General features: G+C 40.9%; 4 protein-coding genes across 4 annotated transcripts; 1 reads left to right on the forward strand and 3 right to left on the reverse strand.

Moving 5' to 3' along the window:
- Positions 1-1,109: 1,109 nt before the first annotated feature.
- Positions 1,110-4,889, forward strand: LOC125901125 (ubiquitin thioesterase OTUB2-like). Its single transcript, XM_049596538.1, has 6 exons — positions 1,110-1,210; positions 1,331-1,411; positions 1,500-1,618; positions 1,704-1,788; positions 3,757-3,948; positions 4,068-4,889. Exons 2-6 carry the CDS (start codon positions 1,331-1,333, stop codon positions 4,272-4,274), a joined length of 684 nt encoding a protein of 227 aa, XP_049452495.1. The 5' UTR covers positions 1,110-1,210; the 3' UTR covers positions 4,275-4,889.
- Positions 4,535-10,696, reverse strand: ddx24 (DEAD (Asp-Glu-Ala-Asp) box helicase 24). Its single transcript, XM_049596950.1, has 9 exons — positions 10,604-10,696; positions 9,512-10,416; positions 8,979-9,422; positions 8,737-8,890; positions 7,353-7,865; positions 6,783-6,858; positions 6,274-6,462; positions 4,912-5,041; positions 4,535-4,818 (listed from the first exon to the last, which is right to left on the reverse strand). Exons 2-9 carry the CDS (start codon positions 10,410-10,412, stop codon positions 4,535-4,537), a joined length of 2,691 nt encoding a protein of 896 aa, XP_049452907.1. The 5' UTR covers positions 10,413-10,416; positions 10,604-10,696.
- Positions 10,697-11,971: 1,275 nt separating this feature from the next.
- On the reverse strand, positions 11,972-14,094 carry serpina10b (serpin peptidase inhibitor, clade A (alpha-1 antiproteinase, antitrypsin), member 10b). The gene is made up of 5 exons (XM_049596376.1): positions 13,912-14,094; positions 13,142-13,770; positions 12,779-13,052; positions 12,446-12,593; positions 11,972-12,338 (listed from the first exon to the last, which is right to left on the reverse strand). The coding sequence occupies exons 1-5, from the start codon at positions 13,941-13,943 to the stop codon at positions 12,147-12,149; spliced, it is 1,275 nt and encodes a 424-aa protein (XP_049452333.1). The 5' UTR covers positions 13,944-14,094; the 3' UTR covers positions 11,972-12,146.
- Positions 14,095-14,126: 32 nt separating this feature from the next.
- Positions 14,127-20,037, reverse strand: atxn3 (ataxin 3). Its single transcript, XM_049596377.1, has 11 exons — positions 19,952-20,037; positions 19,250-19,414; positions 19,108-19,152; positions 18,929-19,014; positions 18,758-18,824; positions 18,584-18,671; positions 18,374-18,503; positions 18,101-18,264; positions 17,689-17,845; positions 16,878-16,942; positions 14,127-16,759 (listed from the first exon to the last, which is right to left on the reverse strand). Exons 1-11 carry the CDS (start codon positions 19,994-19,996, stop codon positions 16,707-16,709), a joined length of 1,065 nt encoding a protein of 354 aa, XP_049452334.1. The 5' UTR covers positions 19,997-20,037; the 3' UTR covers positions 14,127-16,706.
- Between the last annotated feature and the right edge of the window lie 390 nt (positions 20,038-20,427).

Raw genomic sequence — 20,427 nt, forward strand, 5'->3', positions numbered from 1 at the left:
AGTGGCATGTAGGGGTGAGGTTGCAGAACTGAAACTTCTCCCGTGTGTTAAGTGTGTGGGACAGGGGTTCAAAAGAGCCCTTTTTGGCCAAAACAAAAATAAAAATAAAATGCCTGGAACCACAAAAAAACATATCAAGTCTTACAATGAAGGTAAAACAGCCTATCAAATCAAAATGAGCCAATATGTCTAAATGAGCATTCATTAATATGTTTTAATACAATGTGATAACTCTAAAGTTTATGATTATTTAGGTCTTTAAATTTACAGTGTTAGTGGTGAAAGCAAATGAACCTCTCCACACACTGTTAAATTCTCATTTTTCCACCTTTTTGGATGAAGAATTAATAGCTGGCTTAGCTAGGGAGACTCAAGACCAGCTATTCCTACTGAGGTTTGGCACAATTTAGAGGAAAAGGCACCAGGCCGTAGAATGAAGCATATTTTAGTTGACAAAATATTCAAACATTTTTTTCAGGGCTAATTATCCAGGTAATTTTTATAAGGGGCAGGTGAACTTTTTGGGCTTCATGTGCCACTGAGCAACTTCCATAAAAATGAATGGCCCCCTAGCCTGGTACACTATGGACAGTTCGCCAGACTATAACAGGGCCGACGCATCAATTCACATTCACAGCTCCAGAGAATCTTGAGTCACCAATTAAACTCACCAATATGCCTTTGGACTGTGGGAGGAAGCTGGAATACCTGCAGAAAACCCATGCTGACACGGGAGTACATGCAACAAAGTCCATACAGAAGGGCTCCCTTATCACAGGCTTTGAATCGCCAGCCCTTGCGAGGCAACAATGCCAACCATTGCACCGCTGTGAAAACTGTACACCAGTTCGGCCAATAGATGCCCCTAAACCCTAGACACTGGACCTTTAAGTGTCCTACAGTTGGAACCTACCACCACTGGTAACTCTGGTGAGACAGTGAAAAGGTTAACTCACAATAGGTAAGATGTCCACATCATCACACTCTACTGGTTTCTATTTTTCAGCTAGTATTTAAACTTAAGGGCTTTTTTCAGTAACAAAAAAAAAAAGAAAACCCTACGGAGATATGACGTCAGCGTTGACAAACCCTACACTGTCCCTTTAACACGAGCACGTGGTACACGCAAACATCCGGTTTTCATAAAATGCAAATAACATTGCAACAATGTTTTGACACACAGCTTTGACGCGCGGAGGCTTCCTAAACTGTAATTACGTTTCCTTACATTTTTCCATGTTGCTGAAATACGAAGGTATGTCGTGTCGGCAGTCGACCCCGGAAGCTGCCTTTTGTTTTCTGAATGGTAAAGCTGTTTGTTTCTCGACAGATGGAGGCAGGCAGCCTTGTCTCATGCCGAGAGGACATTTCTTCGCTGTTTCCTGAGCAAACGCCGGGTGCCAAATATAAAGTAGGATATGAAGCTTGGGTGGAGTGTAGGTTACAGTGGACCCTGTTAACTGCCCGCCGCATATTAATCCCTTATTGTCCTTTGTTAGGATTTAAGCAGCCAGTTTTCCTCCGTCAGACAAGTGCGCGGAGATGGGAACTGCTTCTACAGAGCCCTCTGCTTCGCACACCTGGAGTCTCTCCTGCACAATGCCAGGGCTTTGCAGAGGTCAGTCATTACTAATGCTGCCGTTAGTCCAAACTGAAGTCACTTCAATATTATGGTGGCCCTGTCTCATTGGTTTCACTTTCAGGTTTAAGGAGAAAATTGTACAAACCTGTGAAGACTTCTCTTCTGCGGGATTCGATGAGAGCTCCTTCAGGCACCACCTGAATACAGTAAATAATGCATTTTCTTTTACATTAACACTTTATGTACTTACCAGGTAGCATTAGGGCAGTAAAACACCAACTCTGATAAGCCTGGAAAAGATAAAACCTTTATTTAAACGCTCAGACAATTTTTTTGTATGTCAAGCAATAAAACTATGATAGGCAGACAAGCAGCTTATTAATTTTGGGCTTTACGTATGCCATGATAATGCTTCTACAAAGGTAGTATGTTGACATATTTAACACTTAAAGGCATAGAATGGGGTGTGAAGTACAAATAGATCAAATTACAACAATGCGGATAAGTGAGAATAGCTTTGTGGAAGTGGTAATCTTTGTAATCCAAGTAATGACTTACTTGGTAAAAGTACAATAAGTTCAAACTAGTTGGGCTTGCTGTGTCTTCTGATAAGCCTCTGGGCACTCATCCATCAGTCTTTCATTGGAAGGGATCAACACAAGTACTTCCTCAATACCTCTATACTCTTGGTTAAAGGAAAACTTTTGTGTTTTTGAACCTGGACCCTATTCTCACACACGTATGTGTCTAAGTGACCACAAATTTTGATACTGGTCCAGTACTGATTTTGAAGCAGATGGCAGCGGTTTAACAGGCTGCAGTGTAATCACCTGGGGCAATTATGAACTGTCAATTTCCCTGCAGAGATAGCAGATTTTGTTTTCTTTTCTTTAACCAGAAGCAGCCTGGAAATTGCTGTTGCCAGACTCATAAGACCCCATTTAAATTTACAGCGATTTTATTATCATAAAACCAAGCGGTAATCTCTGGGGCTGAAAAATGAAGCCAACACTGAAGTGCTAAATACTGCAGTTCTTGGAACGCCCACTTGAGGCTGGCACTGGAAGCCAGTCAATCCCTTAAAACTCTCAGGTAAAGATGGCCAACTTTACAGCAGAAATAAACATGTTTACAGCCTGGTACAAAATAACGGTTATGGTCTCTACGGCTGATTTACCCCTTCTAAACAACTGTATGAGGGGTGATTTTTAAAAAAATATAATTCACCTGTTTACATTTTATTAAGGCTAAAAGTTATGCATTATTAAGCGTGGGCTGCTTTAAGGGACAGGCCGTCTGCAAATGGTGTCTTCAACTTCTCCATCCTTGCTCCTCCACAGCTCCAGCCTCTTGCAGAATATGGTCACTTCTGGCATCAAAAAACTAAGCTGGCAATGGCTAATATGTCGAACTCGAGGCTTCAAAATCGGCAACCAATAGGTGACATCATGGTAGCTACGTCCATTATATTTAATCTATGAGTAAAACCCATTCCTATTCAAAGTCGACAAAACAAAATTAAATTCACAAAAGCTGACCTGGTTCATCTTTCCGCTTTTTAAACAATTGCCAACCCTGGTTTGGTTGAAATAAACCCTTAATTCACTCTGTTAGATGTGAAAATATATTTAATAAACAATAATAGTAGCCACCATATTTTCACATCTTTGAATGCAGCGTGTTTTATGGTTAAAATCTCTAATATTCAAATGCTGTCTGGTGAGTCTGGAGATTGCAATTTCGGAGCAGTTAACAGTTAAATGAAAAGGACCTTACTCTTTAACAAAAACATTGATCTCTGTAGGGATCCTTTCTGTAATGTTGTATAACAGAGTAATCATCGGAGCCTGACAGTGGCACAAACAAGCACTTCAGTGAAAGTACACAAAGGGTACCAAATGCCTTGAGTGTTTACATCATTGCAGTTGTCTTGCTGCTGGCAACAGCCCAGTCATTCAATACTGCACCAATTTAAAGAAATTATTATTCCCATGAATCACTTTGACATAAATCATTGGAAAATAGGGTCCAAGTTCAAAGGTATCAAAGTCGCCCTTTAAGTGTGGTTGGTCTGCTACTGGATTTCTCTGCTTATTAAAAAGCTGTGGGGAATGAAAAATTAGGAAGTAGAATTTTATAGATGTGAAAAAAACCTTGTTTCTTTTCTCTTGAAGGTGGTAAATGTTGTGGAGCAGTGCCAGGCGGATGAGCAGGAAGACACGCTGCTCAAGCTCTTCAATGAGCAGATGACCTCCGACAGTGTAGTGCAATATCTCCGGCTGCTCACTTCAGCACACCTGCAAAACCAGGCGGACTTCTTCTGCAACTTTGTGGAGGCACCCAATCTACTGGCCTACTGTCATCAAGTAAGTAACAAAGTGTTGCTGCCATCTAGTGAATAAATAGTACACCTAAATTTATACAAAGGGTAAGTCAGGGAAATGGAATTGTCAGGTTAAGTGATGTCATCCGTCTCTTCATTCAGGAAGTGGAGGTCATGGCGATGGAGTGCGATCATGTGGACATCTTAGCTCTGTCACAGGCCCTGGATATTTGCATCCACATCGTCTCCATGGAGGGTGACGAGCAGCAGTTGGCTCATCACGTCATTCCAGAGGGTGCTGAGCCCTCCCTGCACCTCCTCTACCAAACCTCACATTATAACATTCTCTACCCGCGACCACAACGCTGACCAGAGATCCACTCGGACTCGGCTCATCTCAGGAACACTGACTTTGGTTGAATAAAATCCCAACTGAGCTCAAAGACGTTTATAAAAACAGATTTTTATAAAGTCTTGCAGTGTACAGCAATTCAACATCATCTGGAAATACTTTTTTTTGCACATTTTGCATTAAATGTTAAAATGAATTGAATGTATGTAAAAAAAATTACATAAATCAACAACTACACAAATCCTGTCAGAGATGGCCTTTCTAATGCACATTCCTATTAACATGTCATTGCTGCTGTTTTTTTTTTCTTCTGCTTTTTCTGCCGTGGTGGAGCATATTTCTTTAACTTCTGTTTCATCTTCTGTATTGACACCCTGGTGAGGGCACTTTCCCTCTCTGCTAGAGGCATGTGAGGCAGGGACAGCTTCCCCATTTGAGTGGGATACTTGGTCTTAATCACATTCTTGAAAACAGGTTGTGAGATCAACTGCTTCAAATGCTTTTTCATTCCCTTTACCACCTTCTGCTGCTCCCTGTCACCTTCCTCATCCCTTCCTCTGCCTGTAGACATAAATAGGATATTCAGTTGTCTGTATTTGGACATTTTTAAATAAAGGTAAAATGTAGTAAGATTTTGTTTTGTGTTGGTCTTACCTATTAAAAGATCGTCATCCAGGTCCACCTCCAGAGCATCTGCTGCTTGTCTGAGCCAGGAGTTGTGCTGTTTCTCCCTGCTGTTGTGGAACTCAATCTTCTCAATCTGTCTGGCCAAGTTTACCCGCTCCTGTAGAGGAACACACTCAACAATAAGCAATCAAATATAATCTCTTAAAGTCACACAGGCCCTGTTTATACCTGGTATTAACAACTGTCTTGGGTGATCAGAGTACAAGTGAGCTGCTCTAAGTATGGATGTGAATGCATCCAGTGCATCCTTGATGCTTCTTGAGATCCGATTGCTCAGACCACATTTGAAGGTGAGTAGGGCTGCAACGATTAGTCCACTAATTGATGGCTAATCGACTATTAAAATAATCGGTGACTATTTTAGTAGTCGACTAATCGGCTTGAGTCATTTTTCATAGAAAAAAACGAGAAAAGTACGCAAAAATTCTGTTAATGCAGCTCCTTACATTCAAATATTGGCAGCTTTACACACTCTGAACTAAAACCCTTTGGTGTGAGTATGAAACATTAGATGACATTAGAGGACATCATTTTGGGGTTTGGGAGAGACAGACCGACATTTTTCAACATTTTAATGCATTTTTCGATAAAAAGACTAGTCAACTAATGGAAGAACTAATCGACAGATTAGTCGACTATGAAAATAATAGTTGGCTGCAGCCCTAAAGGTGGGCTGGGCCGCATATGACCACATTGTTTAAGCAGTGCCTGTGCTCATGTGTCCTGGGCTACACTGAAGGACCGACTCCCTGCTGGGTATTACCTTTCTGCTGCAGCTGTTACACAGGTAAACACAGCGCTAAAGGACTGTCTCCAGAACCACTCTCCTCCTGGGCCGGTGAATGATCAGTTCAACGTCTGCCTCATAATACAAGCTAGCAGCTGTTAAATAGTCCCAACAAACCAACACTGACACCAAACTGGGTCAAATGTTATTAAACCTGTTAATAACCGTTGTGTAATGTTAGCCATGTGATGCTAAAAGTTAGCCCTGTCACTGTGTGCGTTGGCAGACTTTGCCTCATGCCAAACTAATAAATTGCTGCCAAAGTGTGAGTATAGCACCACAAACCACTCGCTGGTTAAAAACAAAAATGTATTTTGTCTTTATACAAAGATATGATGCACAATTATATTTGCATACAGAGCGTTAAGGTGAGATCTGATCACGTGGTCACTCTAGGAATGTGCTGAGACACAGTTTAATACCAGGTATGAACAGACACAGACCGACTCAGAGATGTCTACTTGTGATCGGATCACCTTGAACATATGTTAATACCAGGTGAAAACAGGCTCATGAAGGCAGGACCTACTGCTGGATCTCACCTTGATGGCTTCCATGCATTTGAGCTCTATGGGGAACATGGGAAGGTCTTCGTCCTTCCCGAGAGTCCTGTAGATCTTTTTGAAGTTCATCATGTCGTCCGGGCCTATCAGCAGCAAACTGAGGCCCTCTTTGGTGGCTCTTGCTGTTCTGCCACTCCGATGGACATAAGTCTCAGATGTCCTGGGAACCTGATGTTCACAGGAGAACATGATTAGAGACAATTAGAACAGGTACAAGTTACACCAAGGCTCTCTTTACGCATAAGATGCAGCAGAACAACCTCTGATACACTACAGCACTGAACAGGGCTATGCAGCTGTATTCTTTCAAATCTGGCCATACAAAACCAAAACTGAGAGCTGTAACCAACATTTAGCTTGACAGTAAAGCATCTCCTGCACTACAGCTCAGTGATAAATAGTGGTTAGTGTTACAATTAATTAGTGCCCTTGGTTATTAGAGACAGGAATCATAGTGGCTGCTATGGACGACAATCAAAAAGGCTGACCTGGTAGTGAATGACATGCTGAACATTTGGGATATCCAGTCCTCTGGCGGCCACGTCAGTCGTCAGCAGAACACAACTGTGAATGAAATTTTGAAATTAATACTCTGATGCTACAATATGCATGTCCCAGTGTGTTCAATGATTATAGCTCTAGTTTTAAACTTCCACTGTGATTTTTTTCTTTTTTAACGGAGGTGACCTTGCCAAGATGGCAGCAACACAAGCTCATGTACAGACAAATCAAAGTGCGTGGGAGTTATTTCTCCACCTTCCACTTTATGGAGTGAATAAAACTTTTGTTAATTAAGCCAAAAAAAGAAAAAGAAAAATTGAAAATGTTGCTGTATTGGGGTAATTATTTTAATTTGCCAACTACTGTGGTTACAACCAGAACAAAAACTTCGTAAATATGCATTATGACAAAACTCAACGATGGAACTAGTCATGAGAAACATGATCCAGGATTTTTTATGCCCTTAGTTACAGCTAACAGTTTTTTTATATTTCACCAAAGGAACATAATTGCCAACCTAACCTTAAAACAGTACTGCAAGTGTGTGCAAACCTCACCTCTCCCTCTCAGCAAACCTCTCCAGGTTTTTGAGGCGTTGTTTCTGGTGCATGTTGGCATGAAGAGGCAGTGGAGTACAGTCCAAGATCACCAGCAGGGAGTTCAGTCTCTTGATACAGTCTATACTGTTAGCGAACACCATGGTGCGGCCAGGATACTGGAGCAGAAAGTAATAAAGGTAAAAGTCCTTGTCCTCCTTCTGACAATGGATTCGGGTCTCAGTCAGGGTCTCCACAGTCGCCTCCTTCCTGGTCAGGTCAATGACTTTGGGTTTGGACTTGATCCCCACTTTCTCCATGAGAATTTCCAGCTTGTTCCTCTGGTGCAGATTCTTCTTCTTCTTCTGCAGGAGGCGGGTGGGCAGGCTGTGAGCCATGGTCAGCGTGGCGGAGAACACAAAGGTTTGCCTTGTGGGGTTAAAGTGCACGGTGTTGAGCATCTCCAGCAGGTTCTCCAGCTCTGTAAAGTGGCCTCGCTCGACCATGCGATCTGCTTCATCTATGACCAGGCACCTGTAGAATAACACAACCAAACCTCTGAATGATCTGTAACATATACATATTCCTCAAGTTGATCTTGCTTTCTGTTGGGAAGTCAAATCCAGTAAAAACAAAGCCACTACATCTGGCATCTGTTTAGCTTTCAACACACAGTTTTCTGCTGCCTCTGGGCTTTTGTTTGAAAATGACTGCAGAGGGAATCCTCCTATAAAAAGCAATAATGTGCCTGTGCCTGGACTGTTTGCTTTTTTTTAGCCTTTCACAGCTGATGTTTCACTCAAGGACCTTAAGGCCATGGACGCTAGAGAGTCAATGGAATGCATATCATACTGTGTGTTCCAATACCCACACTACCATACTATAAGGCTCTCTGAAACCCTAAAACCAATTTCAAAACAATTTGGAAACCACTCCTAAATCACAAAATATCCTTGGTGTTCTATATGTGTGCTGATGACCCTTGTCTGATGTAATGCAGTACAGTGGAACGCAGTTTATGGTGCTAAATTTGATAATTGTAGCTGTGATTTTGCACGTTTTCCATCTTGATTTTTAGTATAGACAGTGTATATTGATATCTGAAAATGATTTGGTGTATTGTGCAATGTGTTTAACGCTATGTCTATAGTAGATGCCTTGTATTGTGGTTGTATGCTGTTTTAACCTGTATATTTTTATTAACACTTTAGGTCTACATGTAAAATCCTGAATAGGGACATGAGTTGATAATTGGCAATATCTATAAACTCTCTGTGCAACACATCAGTCCCATACTCTGTATTGGAGCTATGTTAAATTGCGTTGTCCCTATCAAATAAAAAGAAAAAAAATTTTTAACCACCTTTCCAAACCATATAATAAAGCAGTGTGAGCTGTGACCTACCTGAGCTGTCTTAAGTTCAGCAGATGCGGATGCCTCTCCTGGATCAAGTCCCACAGACGTCCAGGAGTGGCAATAATGATCTCTGGTCTTCGCTTCAGCATCCTCCTTTGCTTCTGTTGAGCCATTCCACCCACCACGATCGCTGTTTTGATGTCTACACAACAGTAATACCTTAAGTATCTTGGCATTCATTAATTTTAGTTATTTAAAAAAATGTTAATTGAAAATCTGTAACGACTTACCTGTAAATTTTGCGACAGCATCAATATGGTGCTTGACCTGAACAGCCAGCTCCCTGGTGGGAGTGAGCACGAGTCCGAGCAGCGGCTGATTCCGACTACCAGCAGATTCTGCTTCTGCTTCAACCGTGGGGTCAAACTCTGCATTTTCAATTACTTGAACACACCCAAGCCTATCATCGTCATCTTCTTCAACGTCATCTTCGCTGTCATGTTCATCTGTGTCACCTTGATCCTGCTCTGTAATGCTTTCACCCTCTTCTCCCTCAGCCTCCATAGTGTCCTCTTTTTCTTCTTCTACGGTGGCCTCATCTGCAGCTGGTAAATACAAACTGTCCACCTGTGTGGTTGGTTCAGAGTTGTCATCAACAGGCTTTTCTGAGTTGTTCTTCCACTCCAGGATGGCGTGGATCATGGGAATACCAAAAGCCAATGTCTTCCCACTTCCTGTAACGACAGTGCTCACATCAGCCTCACGTATGGAAATATGACGACAAACTATTATGGGACAAAAACAAAAAGGGATTTTAACTTACCTGTCTCGGCTGCCCCCAGTACATCCATACGATCCCTGATCGCTGGAGGCAAAGCCAGGGCTTGTATCGGGCTTGGTGAGCTAAATCCAAGACTGCTCAGTGCTTTCAACACAGGGGAGGGAACAAACAGGTTCTTCCATGCACTCACATCAGCATTTTTATCCTCAGAGCCAGAAAGTGCTGCATTTGTCCAATTCTTTATCTGCTTTTTACTTTTGGGGGCCTTTGCCACTTTATCCTGGGTGGATTTTTCGTCTTCCAGAGGCTGACTTTCTGATGGAGCCTCATGGTTTGGCTGTGTCTCTGGGACTTTATCATTTTCTATCTGCTGCTTCTGTTTTTTGTTCTTCTTTTTGTTGCTCTTCTTTGTGAGTTTTGTTTGGGCATCAGCTTCTACACTAACAGCTGTGTCTTCTGAAGCATCTTTGGGTGTTTCATCTTCTCCTTCCTCCTCACCTGCAGCTACATCCACCTGTGTCACCTCCACAGAAGTGTCCTCTGACTGGACTGACTCCTTTGCAGCCAGCTTCTTATTTTTCTTCTTCTTCTTCTTCTTGGGTTTCTTCTTGGCAGGTTCAGCTGCAGTCTCTGCCTCTTTGCTCTCCACATCTACCTTCTCTCCAGCCTCCTCTCCCTCGCTGGCTTTTCTTTTCTTTGCTTTCTTCTTCTCCTGCTTTTTCAGTTGCTTTGCTGCTTTAGCTGCAGCCTTCTCGGAGTCTATCATACGGTAATTTGTCAGCTCTTCAAAACACACCAGCCCCTCCATGCCCTCCTCGGAGAACAGACTAGGGTCGAGCTCTATAGCTTTCCATTTGCCTTTCACATGGATGCTGCGTTTGGCTTGTTTCTTCAGTCCCGAGGACAGACGCTTGTTTTCGGGCTTCATCCTCTTGGTCTTCATTTTCCTACAGATAAAAACCGAGTTAGGCTAAAGTGGGTTGTTAAAGCATGTGTGAAGTTAGCCAGCAGCTAAGTTGGTGCTGAGCCACTCCAGCTAACGTTATATATTAAATGCTAATAAAAATGCCAGACCCACTTAGTAAACAATAAACAACAACACTATGAGTATAAACAATGAGGATAAAGTCCTACCTTGACTGTCTGTGGTTTTCTAAAGTGTCTAAATGGTGTTAGGGATGGTGACAGTCACGCATTACACGAGGGCGCCGCCATGACAGTTTTGATCACGTGGTTTGAAAAACTTTATTAGTCGAACAGCAGGTACAGGGATTCTTCCTGCAGTATGGGGCCCATATTAATTATGTTATTTATTCTTTACTGGGAGTAATAAGTCCCTCCTGGATTTATCCAACAACTGTGCTTCTTAACAAAAGGTTTAAATTACATGAAAATGAAGAAAACTTAGAGCACATGTTTTTTCTATGCCATGTGTCCCAAAAAATGTTGGTCTAACATAAAAAAAAAATCTCTCACACCCTTTTATTTATGGATAATCTGGATTCACCTGTCTCTGGCATAATATACATAATTTTACTTATGGGTAAATACCACATTCATTGTAGTAAATGGAGAAATACCAAGAAATCCTTAAACTGGTTTATAAATGACTTTAAACTGTTTTTCTAGTAACTGGGAAAAAAATTATCTCTAGCAGGACAGCGAGAAAGTAAAGTGTTGATTTTTCTAAATTGTTGTTGTTTTGAATTATGACCCTTGTGCTGGATCCTGATGATGCTTGTTGCTAGTCTTTGACAAATTTCATATGCCTGTTTTTTCCCTTCTTTTGTTCATCTTGTCAACTAATTTTTATCATTCTTATTTTTATTTATTTAAATCTTCCACTTGTCTATTTTATTTAGTTTTATTAATTTTACACACATCCTCTATGAGATGTTGTATGTTTAAGCTTTTGTTTGTTCTTCTGATGTTCAAAAAAAAAATATAAAAAAACATATCACCTCCTGGTACAGTATGTTAAGTCAAACCCTGTCATATTAACAAAACAATCACAATGTTTAAAAATAATTTATTTCATTTCATTTTATTGTGCAAATGTCTTTAATTTTGTCAAAATAAGTCCTCTGATACATTCATGCTTTCAGGAGGGGGCAAATGCACATCCTAAACATTGAAGGGGATATGTCCCCTGCATACTCCCTGAAATCTACACCTATGAATGTTATTAAGTCATAGAATAGGATCATGTTTCACATTTTCTAATAAGCTATCAGCAAAGGTTTGTAGGTCATCTGCATACAGTAAATGTAAATTTAAAAAATGGTTAATAGTTTTTACAATGACCCGTCAAGTCCCAGGTTTGTAATATTAATAATATCTAACGATTGTTTTCCTCATGTGGTGCAGAATCATAGGTCACAAAGCCAAATTGTCTTTGAGCTCACATGTATATACCCAACATTGCTCTCATTCAGTGTGCGTTTTACACACATCTTAATTCGAGAGTTGAAATTATTTGATTTAATCCAAAGAAAGGCACACTGATGTTAATTCTTTATTAATAGGGATCAAGTGTATATGTAGGCTTACACAACAGACCAGCACAAGCATTTTATATATAAGATTGAAAAATGCTTCAAAATAGCCTTTCGCATGCCTAAATAAACACAATGACACACACAAGCAGTTGAGGACTCAAGCAGCAGAGTCATGACTGCTAGTTTTTGGTGGGGTCAATCACCCTGCCCATAAACAGCAGACAGTTTGTGTATTCGTGGTATATGAAGAAGAAAAATGGCCTGTTGACGATGAAGGTCCTGGGTAAGGAATATGGAATAATGCCTGTTGTTGTGGCGGCTGCTGCAGTGGTCCCCGACTCATCCACCTCAATCACAGCCTTGTGCCGCACCTGTGATTTTACAGTAGAGATGAAAAAATAAATAAATAAAAAAAAAATTCATACTCCGCAGAGTTTGGAATAAACAAGCATGCAGCACGGTGAAAGTGCAAACTAACCTCTGACACTTTGAGGCTTTCTTCCTCACTCAGCTTCGTCAGATTGGCTGAATTACTGAAGACACTGGCCATGCCCATGTCTGGCAGAAGGTCGTGCAGGGCATACGACTCCTCCATCTTGAATTTGGGCAAGTTGACTTCCAGTTTGCTGTGAACACGAAGACACAGCCGGCCATGTTGAGAAGACTCACTTATCTGTTGCTGTTTGTATTTGATAGTGTATTTGCAAGGAGAAAATGTCACAAGGTGCTTTGCAATAGTAGCTAAAAAATACAACTGAATACAGATGATAAAGAAAGACGAACTTTGTGTAAAACATTTCTTTCCACTTACGTTTTTTGGAGCCCTCTGATCCAGCTGAAGAACTTCTCAGCAGTGATCCCATCATCAATTACAGTGTAGTCCATGCCTTTGTTGGGGAGCAGAATAAGCATGGAAACACCTTCCCGGTATGGTAGCTTCAGCACTTTGGCTCCAAGAGCAGAATCTTCCATCATGTACAACTTATCCTCCAAAAACATCATCGGCACTTGGACAATATTGTAGTTGTCGATGTAGAAAGGAGCACTCATAGTGAGATTGGGGTTGAAAGGCTTCTGCCAGGTTCCTGTGGAGGAAATTATACTGTACTAAATACTATACAAATGAGAGTTGAAGCATGGCTATTAACGATCCAAGATGAAGTTCTAAACTTACCTTGAAAGAAAATTGTATTGATTAGCATAAGCTGTGTCCGTACATCCAGGCTGGAAATCACCTCTGTCACTTTGCCCTCAGTCTTGTTCTTGATATACTCATTAATGAAGCTTCTACTCCCTTTTGTGTCCCTAAAGTCTACAGTTTCGATGTCAGTGTCAAAATATCTCTTGATTTGCTCTTGAAACTTCTCCTCCAACACAAACTCCTGGCCCACAAACATGCCCATGCCTTGGTCCAGTCTCAGGGTTCCATTCTGTGTGATGTTCTCGTGAAGGAGCTGAAAGAGTCTTGGGATAAGCTCTGGCTGGTCAGCCCGCTCCAGCTGCTCCAGGTTGAGTCCCTTCAGTATTTCCTCATGCGTGACCCCATCAGCAGCCATTAAGAGTACAGCAAAGCTGGTAGAGATGCTCAGTGGTGAGAAAAAGATGTTCTGGTCATTGTAGCCGGATATTTTTCTGTATAGGTTCATGGCAAAGTCCATGTTTTTGAAGGAAAGATCTAAGATGGTGGCGCTTGGAAGGTGCGCTTGGTGGGCAGGAGCAAGGAAGCATAGTAAGGTTACAATGGAAAGCAATCCCATCTTCATTTTGTTTGCCAGCATTCTTTGAGATGTTTGGCTGCGCAACCTGAAAAACGAAGACATGTAGAAGTTAAAGCTCGTAAATAACTTTTTTCCATTTACATAAACACTTTAATGTATTCAGTTTTGAAATACAATAGATAGTTGTAACCAACTTATTTCATCCAACATAAACTGTCATACGTACCATTCAGCTTGTGCAAGATCTGAAAACTCCATCTATTATTTGGGGAAACAAAGTGCAAGTGTGCTCAAAGCGTTACATATTAACCACGACACACTGCCTGTTGAGTTGTCCCCAAGTGAGTCAGAGCTGTTTTTCCGAACATTTAGAGCCTCCTTTCCAGAGGTGATGTAGCAAGAACCAATAAAAAACTGAGACACGAGAAACTTCAGGAGGAGTGAATGTCACTTTAATCCTGGAACAAGAACTAATACATTAACTCAGTCGTTCCCAAGAACCTTTTCTGGAGTACCCCTTGTTCTGAATATCTAAGATCTCTCACTGCTCCAACTGATTCCTGATTTTAATGGTTAGATTGCTGTTGAGCAGCTTCAGGAGGTCATAACGAGTTGATCATTTGAATCAGCTGTGTTGGAGCAGTGAGGTCTAAAACATACAGGACATGGGGTGCTCCAGGAGAGGTTTGGGAATCTCTGTATTACAGATCTGGTGTGTAGCATTTAGGGGGATATATTGGCAGAAATGGCATAAGTATAGTGTGTAATCACCTGAAAACAAGAATCGCTGTGTTTTTGCTACCTTAGAATGAGCCATTTATATCTACATAGGGAAGGGATCCTCATCTACAAAGATTGCCAGGTTGCACCGTCATGTTTCTATGGAAGCCTCGAATGGACGACCAAACCCTGTCTCTACATAGGTCCATTTGTATTTTCGCGTTAGGCACCGTAGATAGCAGCCCCTCCACAACAAGAGCCTCGTAAAAATGCTGATTTTTTAATGTCTACTGGGTCTGTTTGTTTTGGGGAGGAGAAGACCTCTGTGGATAATTCAGCTCCTGGTAAAAAACCTCCTCAACAAGATGTCACTTAATCCCCCTAAATCTTACACACTGTTGCTTTAAAATAAAGAATGTTCTATGGTAACATGAAAAAAAGAGTACTCATTGTAAGAATGTGGTGAGTGAAAATAATGCAAATGATAAAAACCCAACTACCAACATTTTATACTCTTTTGCAAGTGCATTTTAAATAGAAAAAAAGCCTAACAGATCCAAAGGAATACAAATGAAAACAATAAAGGAATTTTCTTAGAAATCATCCAGCACAAGAAGTCAAGCTTTGCATGACACTTTTGAGGAGGCATCAACATATATCCATGCTGAACAGTCATTGGTTCCAGAAAACATAACAACTGTAAACAAACTTAACGGTTTTAATGCTGTGATGTGGTCTATTCATCAATATTGTGTGTTGCAGCGTGATTTTGGTTTTCAGGACTGAACAGAGGGTTGTACGGGGAAAAAATTCCAACAAGAGATTTAAACAAACAAAAACCAGCAACAGCATACTCTTCAAAGTATATGCACGGTGACACATTTTTTGATGTTTTGTTTCAGTCTTTGGATTTTAAATCATACAAATTACGAGGTTAAGTAGATGTTGCCCTTCATTCTCACTGTTTTACTGTTTATTCCATAGGTTGTCAATAAGCAAACAGCTTCCATAGCTGTGAACCATGAAAACCTCAGTGCAAATTAAATAATATTTGTACAACTAATGTGTACAACATCGCTCTCAGGATCATGGGAATACAGGATAAGTCAAATCTGTGCGATTAAAAAAAAGAATTTGAGGGTAAAACTGTTTGTGAAGGTACGTCAAAGGGAGAATCATCATTTTAACAATGTTTTCTTTATATTGAATTCCCTATATAGATCATGACAAATACTGATGAGGAGAAACAACAGATAAAGTCACATCCTAGGTAGGCAGGTTGGACATATCAGATTTTTTTTGGTATTAAGTGCTCATACTGTACTGGAAAAATGAACTATGTATTTATCTATCAGCTGCAGTTTCATGGTGTCTTTGTTCCCCTTTACATGTCAACTTACTCTGGACAAGATATGAAAAATATGCATCAGTCAAAAGCATCTTAGCTTCAGCAAATAGCTCTATAGAATGATTTTGTTCAGTCCAACCAAAATGGACAAAACACTCTTATATTAACTGTTTGTAAGCTGTGTATCTTACATTTCATTACACCTACACTTAAAGGTAATAACAAAGCCACAACATCACAAATATGCTGTTGTCTAAATACTTTGGGAGTTCACTCCTAGACGTCTGCAAGAAAAATGAGCGATGAGGTCGAGAATAAATGACCTACACATGTTAGTGCTGCTGGCTAAAAGATATTTCAGTACAAGAAATTATTTCAAAACTACACTGGTGTTCTGGTGGGGCGAGTGTGAGAGCCACCTTATGTCCTACAAATTCAAATTCAATGTAAAGGTACTGGGCTCTGTCATTATCTATTAAACTTGTATCTGTAGTCTTAACATTGGTCTCCTATGGCTTTCACAGAACACCCATCTCTGCATGTATTCACCTCCAAACAAGTAAACACACCTTCTGTATGCTGAGGATTCCTTTCTATCTCTTCCAGAGAAAAAAAAATGAGAATAAAAAAAAAAAACAGTATACAATAGAAATAGAAGGCGCCATGGTAAAAAGGCAATTGCAAACTTGGATTAACTGCATCATGAGTTCTGTGGTCACCCTTTTCCCAGCGTCAGTGTCTCACTGAGTTAGATTGGACTAACTGCTGCCTTTTCTTTGTCGTTGTTCTCTTCTCTATAGCCTGTCAGCGAACTAACCAGGGGAAACGTGTCAGCCTTCTGACGGTCCTTATGTTCGCATGTGCAAAAGGTTAGAGGAAGGAGCAAAGCTACCCCTGTGTGGGGTTGCCAATCCAGGCAGCTGGTAAACAACATAGGCAAACCTCGCACATCTTCACTGGCCGGGCTTTTGTTGTTGGTCCTCTTCAGCGCCAGTGTTTACTGAGCCTAGAGGAGGGGAGAGGGCTTAGGTTAGTAATATATCACATCTTTTCTTGGATAGGCTTTTTGATAAAACTCATTACATAATCTGCGCTGGATTTATTTTTAAATCAGATGTACTTACCAAAGCCACCTGTTGATTTTGTGTCAGGTTGTTGAGGAATGTTCGGCTGAGCTTGTTGCTGCTGCCTAAGAAGTCAGCAGAGAGAGTTTGTAACAAAATCCACAGATTCATTTACACTCATAGGGGGTGGACGCAACATCATGAATACTTCAGTCGGCTATAAACATAAATTCAATACAACAACGAACATTGTGGCTTCAAAAATACGGACCTTATTTGTAGTGTTTACAGATTAAATGATCCCTGCCTTGTTGTGGGCATGTTCCCTTTACTTCTTAGAGCATCCCTTACAGGCTGTTACTCTTTAACCGGGTTAATTCACTCCTGTATGAGGCGCTCTAAGAAGTGAAATGAATGTGCCCGCAACAAAGCAGGGATCATTTCATTGATCAACGCTACACCTGGCATTCTATTGGTTGGGGAATTCTAACAGGGTTATTGCACAAAAACATCTGAGAGCAGATGTTTCAAAGGCTCAGAGAAGCAGCCTGAGTGCAAGGAGATGTGCTGAGGCTGGAGCGCTGAAAATCTGTGCAAGCAACAACATATCTGAGTGCAATCATACAGTTTGAGCAGAAGCAGAAGCAGAGCCAATCCAAGTCCAAGCAGGGGCTGTTTGAGTGCAAGACAGAGAGCATTACAAAATCTGAAAGTGAAATCAATGAGTCATTCTGTCAAAATGAAAAACCACGCTTTCAAATAATAAAATTGACAAAGCAGTGCTTACTGCAGGACTAATGAATTCAAATAAGTGTTGTCAATATTGTGTCGACCCCCTGTACAATAGTCACCAGGCATGAGTTAAACCTACCGATCAAAATAGGCTTGTCTCCTCTTCCGCAGTTCCTCGGCTGTGAGCGCCTCATTCTGGCCTTCTTTTTGTCCTCCTGCAGTGCTCCCTCCTGCCTGGCTCCCTGATTTCACATTTCCCATTTCAGACTCTGAAGACTTGTTGCTCATCACTGCTCCTGTAGTATGTAGTAAAACAAGGACCAAATTTTCAGTATTGGCATTTGTAAAATACAGAACAAAACAATATTGTCAGGGTGAACCTGGAACACAACTTTAAAAATGAAACTCAAAACTAACTGACTCATATGGTGATCAATGAGCAAAGCCTAATTTATACTGCAGTATACAAAGAACTGTAAGTTTATGAAATCAACTGCCCAATCGGACAAAGAAACCAAATATTTTAAAACCTTTGGAAACACTTCCTTTACCTTGCATGCTAAGCTGTATGGCCCTGCGTAGATCAGCTTCTTCATCCTCCACATCTATGTCCTGTCTGCTGAGGGCCAGAGCTCTCTTCAGTTCATCATCTTCATCCACAACCTCATCCTCCACACCAAAGGCCATCTCTGCCTGGTTCAGAGCTGCTGACCTGCTGCTCACAGTAGAAGAATGAATCGGTTACCACAAGTGAGTAAAAAGCTTCCTTTAAGCAACTTCAAACATAAACTATGATTTGTACTATCTGCACATACAGCACATACCCTGCACTTGTCTGAGATTCATCCTCTCCAATAAGCCTTGGTCGCTGCTGCTGCTGCACCCTCATGATCCCAAGAATCTGCTCTGCTTCACACTCAGGCAGGTTGCCTCGGATCACAAATATGGAATAACCTGCACAAATTCAACTTTTAGAATCGTGTCTACATTGCAACAACTAGACATTGAATAAATAACAGTAACGTTCACAATACCTTCTTGTTGTAACTGTGCAAGGAAAAGGGCTAGGTAGGTGTCTGATATCAACTCTGGTCCAGTCAACAGTGAATTCAGGTTAAACCACTGAAATAAAAACAAAACAAACAGTGTGGTTTTTTTTAGTAAATCAAACTGCATTATCATTGTTTATGAAGACAAGTGCCTCATACCTGTTGTCCAAGTTTGCGTATAGTAAACCAGTGCTCCTTGTAGTTGCAAATGAAGGCTTTCTCATTTCTGAAACATGAAATTAGGGATAGCTGTCACCACCAACTTAAACTATAATGAAGTAATGTGATCACAGATTAAGACCTGAAAAAATACAGTCTTAAAAACTTTACATTGGATTAATCATCAGGCTCTGGTACTCCCGGCTGTTGAAGAGGATTAGCTCCAAGCACCACACTCTCAGTGCATTGCTAATTACCTTTAGGAATTAGACGACAGACAAGAGAATTAACATTACTTACTTATAATGGTTATACTGTTATTAAATAACAATAAAAAGTGAATCTCTTACTTGTATTGAAAAGAACCCGCTGTCATCCATGTTACCAGATGGTTGCTAGAAACATTTTCACACAACATAAAGTTAGAAACACTTTATGAAGAGTAAGTTTAATTAAGTTGCTGCACTAGCTTTCGCTTTTATGTCTCCTCACCTGTAAGAAGGTCCTATACTCCTCACTGGCCATACCCCCCTCGGCCATCCTCATCCTCTCCTCTTCATCGAGCTGCTGAGCAATGGAGGACAGATCCACAGGAGTGAAATACTCACCCTGCAGGAGGTTGTTGAGACAGTGTTGGGCGCAGAGAGAGCCCTCTTGCTGCGAGTAAAGGATTAGTTATTGATACCACACCGGTGCAAATTACACTTCTAACATGGCAGCACGATGAAATAGTTTTCGTTACAACTTAGTTAGCTTTATGAACATGAAATTGGCTGAGGTTGACACTAAAATTGTACAGTCACAAACGGTATCAGTCATACACCAGTAGAGCTACACACTGCTAGCTTACGTAAACAACAAACACAACTACTCGTAATACTCCTTTATATGACCAGATAGCTATGCTACGCTAGTTCTGAAAGTTGCAAGCAAAAATAATATGTTTTCGGTTGTTAGGAAGCTTTCTGCGTTGTTATTCCTACCTGAAAAGAAACTTTTCATAATCTCTGACTAGCAGGTACAATTAGCATCTTAGCTGCCTGGACAACAATACTGCCAAACACCACCACAAATCTCTCGACACCGGCCAGATAGCGCCGGTAAACAAACCACCGCGAGAAGGTCCGAGGTTTTCCGAATAAACACGTCCAATTACTTAGGGCTTACTGTATTTTGGTAAACGTTTAAACTTACTTTCTCATGAAATATGGAATCCATGTTCAGCTTTCTGTCAAACATTCAACTCTGACCTCTCGCCCCGCTGCATTCATCAGCACGGAAAGGAGGGACGATCGCGACCAGCGCCCTCTGGTGGCGTGGCCCCTACACTGCACCATCTCCATTCAAATCTCCATTGACGAATCTGTTGGTTTAAACCAGCGAGATGAATGAAATAACTGCCTGTGTGCCACACACATACAGCAATGAAACTAACGCTAGTTTTCATTAACACACCCATCCACAAAGTGTATTTGTTGGTTATATTGCCATCTGTAATATAAAACACGTGACAAAATATTTTTTACATATTTTAGATGGACTTAAAGCGTAACCTAATAATCGTCCAAAAAACGAATGAGGATCTGATGGACTGCCTCTCAAGGGCGAGTCTATTTTTTTGTTTACACAAAACACACATCACTAACAGAAAATGGGTGCTTTTGGAAACA

Source organism: Epinephelus fuscoguttatus, linkage group LG14, assembly GCF_011397635.1.
Source record: "Epinephelus fuscoguttatus linkage group LG14, E.fuscoguttatus.final_Chr_v1".
NCBI lineage: Eukaryota > Metazoa > Chordata > Actinopteri > Perciformes > Serranidae > Epinephelus > Epinephelus fuscoguttatus.

Excerpts from the sequence above, each read along its gene's own strand:
- LOC125901125 (XM_049596538.1), top strand. The coding sequence starts at position 1,331 with ATGGAGGCAGGCAGCCTTGTCTCATGCCGAGAGGACATTTCTTCGCTG. Across the intron at positions 1,412-1,499 it reads CGCCGGGTGCCAAATATAAA|GATTTAAGCAGCCAGTTTTC; the intron begins GTAGGATATGAA and ends GTCCTTTGTTAG. Across the intron at positions 1,619-1,703 it reads AATGCCAGGGCTTTGCAGAG|GTTTAAGGAGAAAATTGTAC; the intron begins GTCAGTCATTAC and ends TTTCACTTTCAG.
- serpina10b (XM_049596376.1), bottom strand. The coding sequence starts at position 13,943 with ATGGAGTTTTCAGATCTTGCACAAGCTGAATG. Across the intron at positions 13,771-13,911 it reads GATCTTGCACAAGCTGAATG|GTTGCGCAGCCAAACATCTC; the intron begins GTACGTATGACA and ends TTCGTTTTTCAG. Across the intron at positions 13,053-13,141 it reads CAATACAATTTTCTTTCAAG|GAACCTGGCAGAAGCCTTTC; the intron begins GTAAGTTTAGAA and ends TTTCCTCCACAG.
- ddx24 (XM_049596950.1), bottom strand. The coding sequence starts at position 10,412 with ATGAAGACCAAGAGGATGAAGCCCGAAAACAAGCGTCTGTCCTCGGGA. Across the intron at positions 7,866-8,736 it reads CTGAACTTAAGACAGCTCAG|GTGCCTGGTCATAGATGAAG; the intron begins GTAGGTCACAGC and ends GTTATTCTACAG. Across the intron at positions 6,463-6,782 it reads AGCATGTCATTCACTACCAG|GTTCCCAGGACATCTGAGAC; the intron begins GTCAGCCTTTTT and ends TGTGAACATCAG.
- atxn3 (XM_049596377.1), bottom strand. The coding sequence starts at position 19,996 with ATGTTTGACAGAAAGCTGAACATGGATTCCATATTTCATGAGAAA. Across the intron at positions 19,415-19,951 it reads ATTCCATATTTCATGAGAAA|CAAGAGGGCTCTCTCTGCGC; the intron begins GTAAGTTTAAAC and ends CTTTACTCGCAG. Across the intron at positions 16,760-16,877 it reads AAAATCAACAGGTGGCTTTG|GCTCAGTAAACACTGGCGCT; the intron begins GTAAGTACATCT and ends CCCCTCCTCTAG.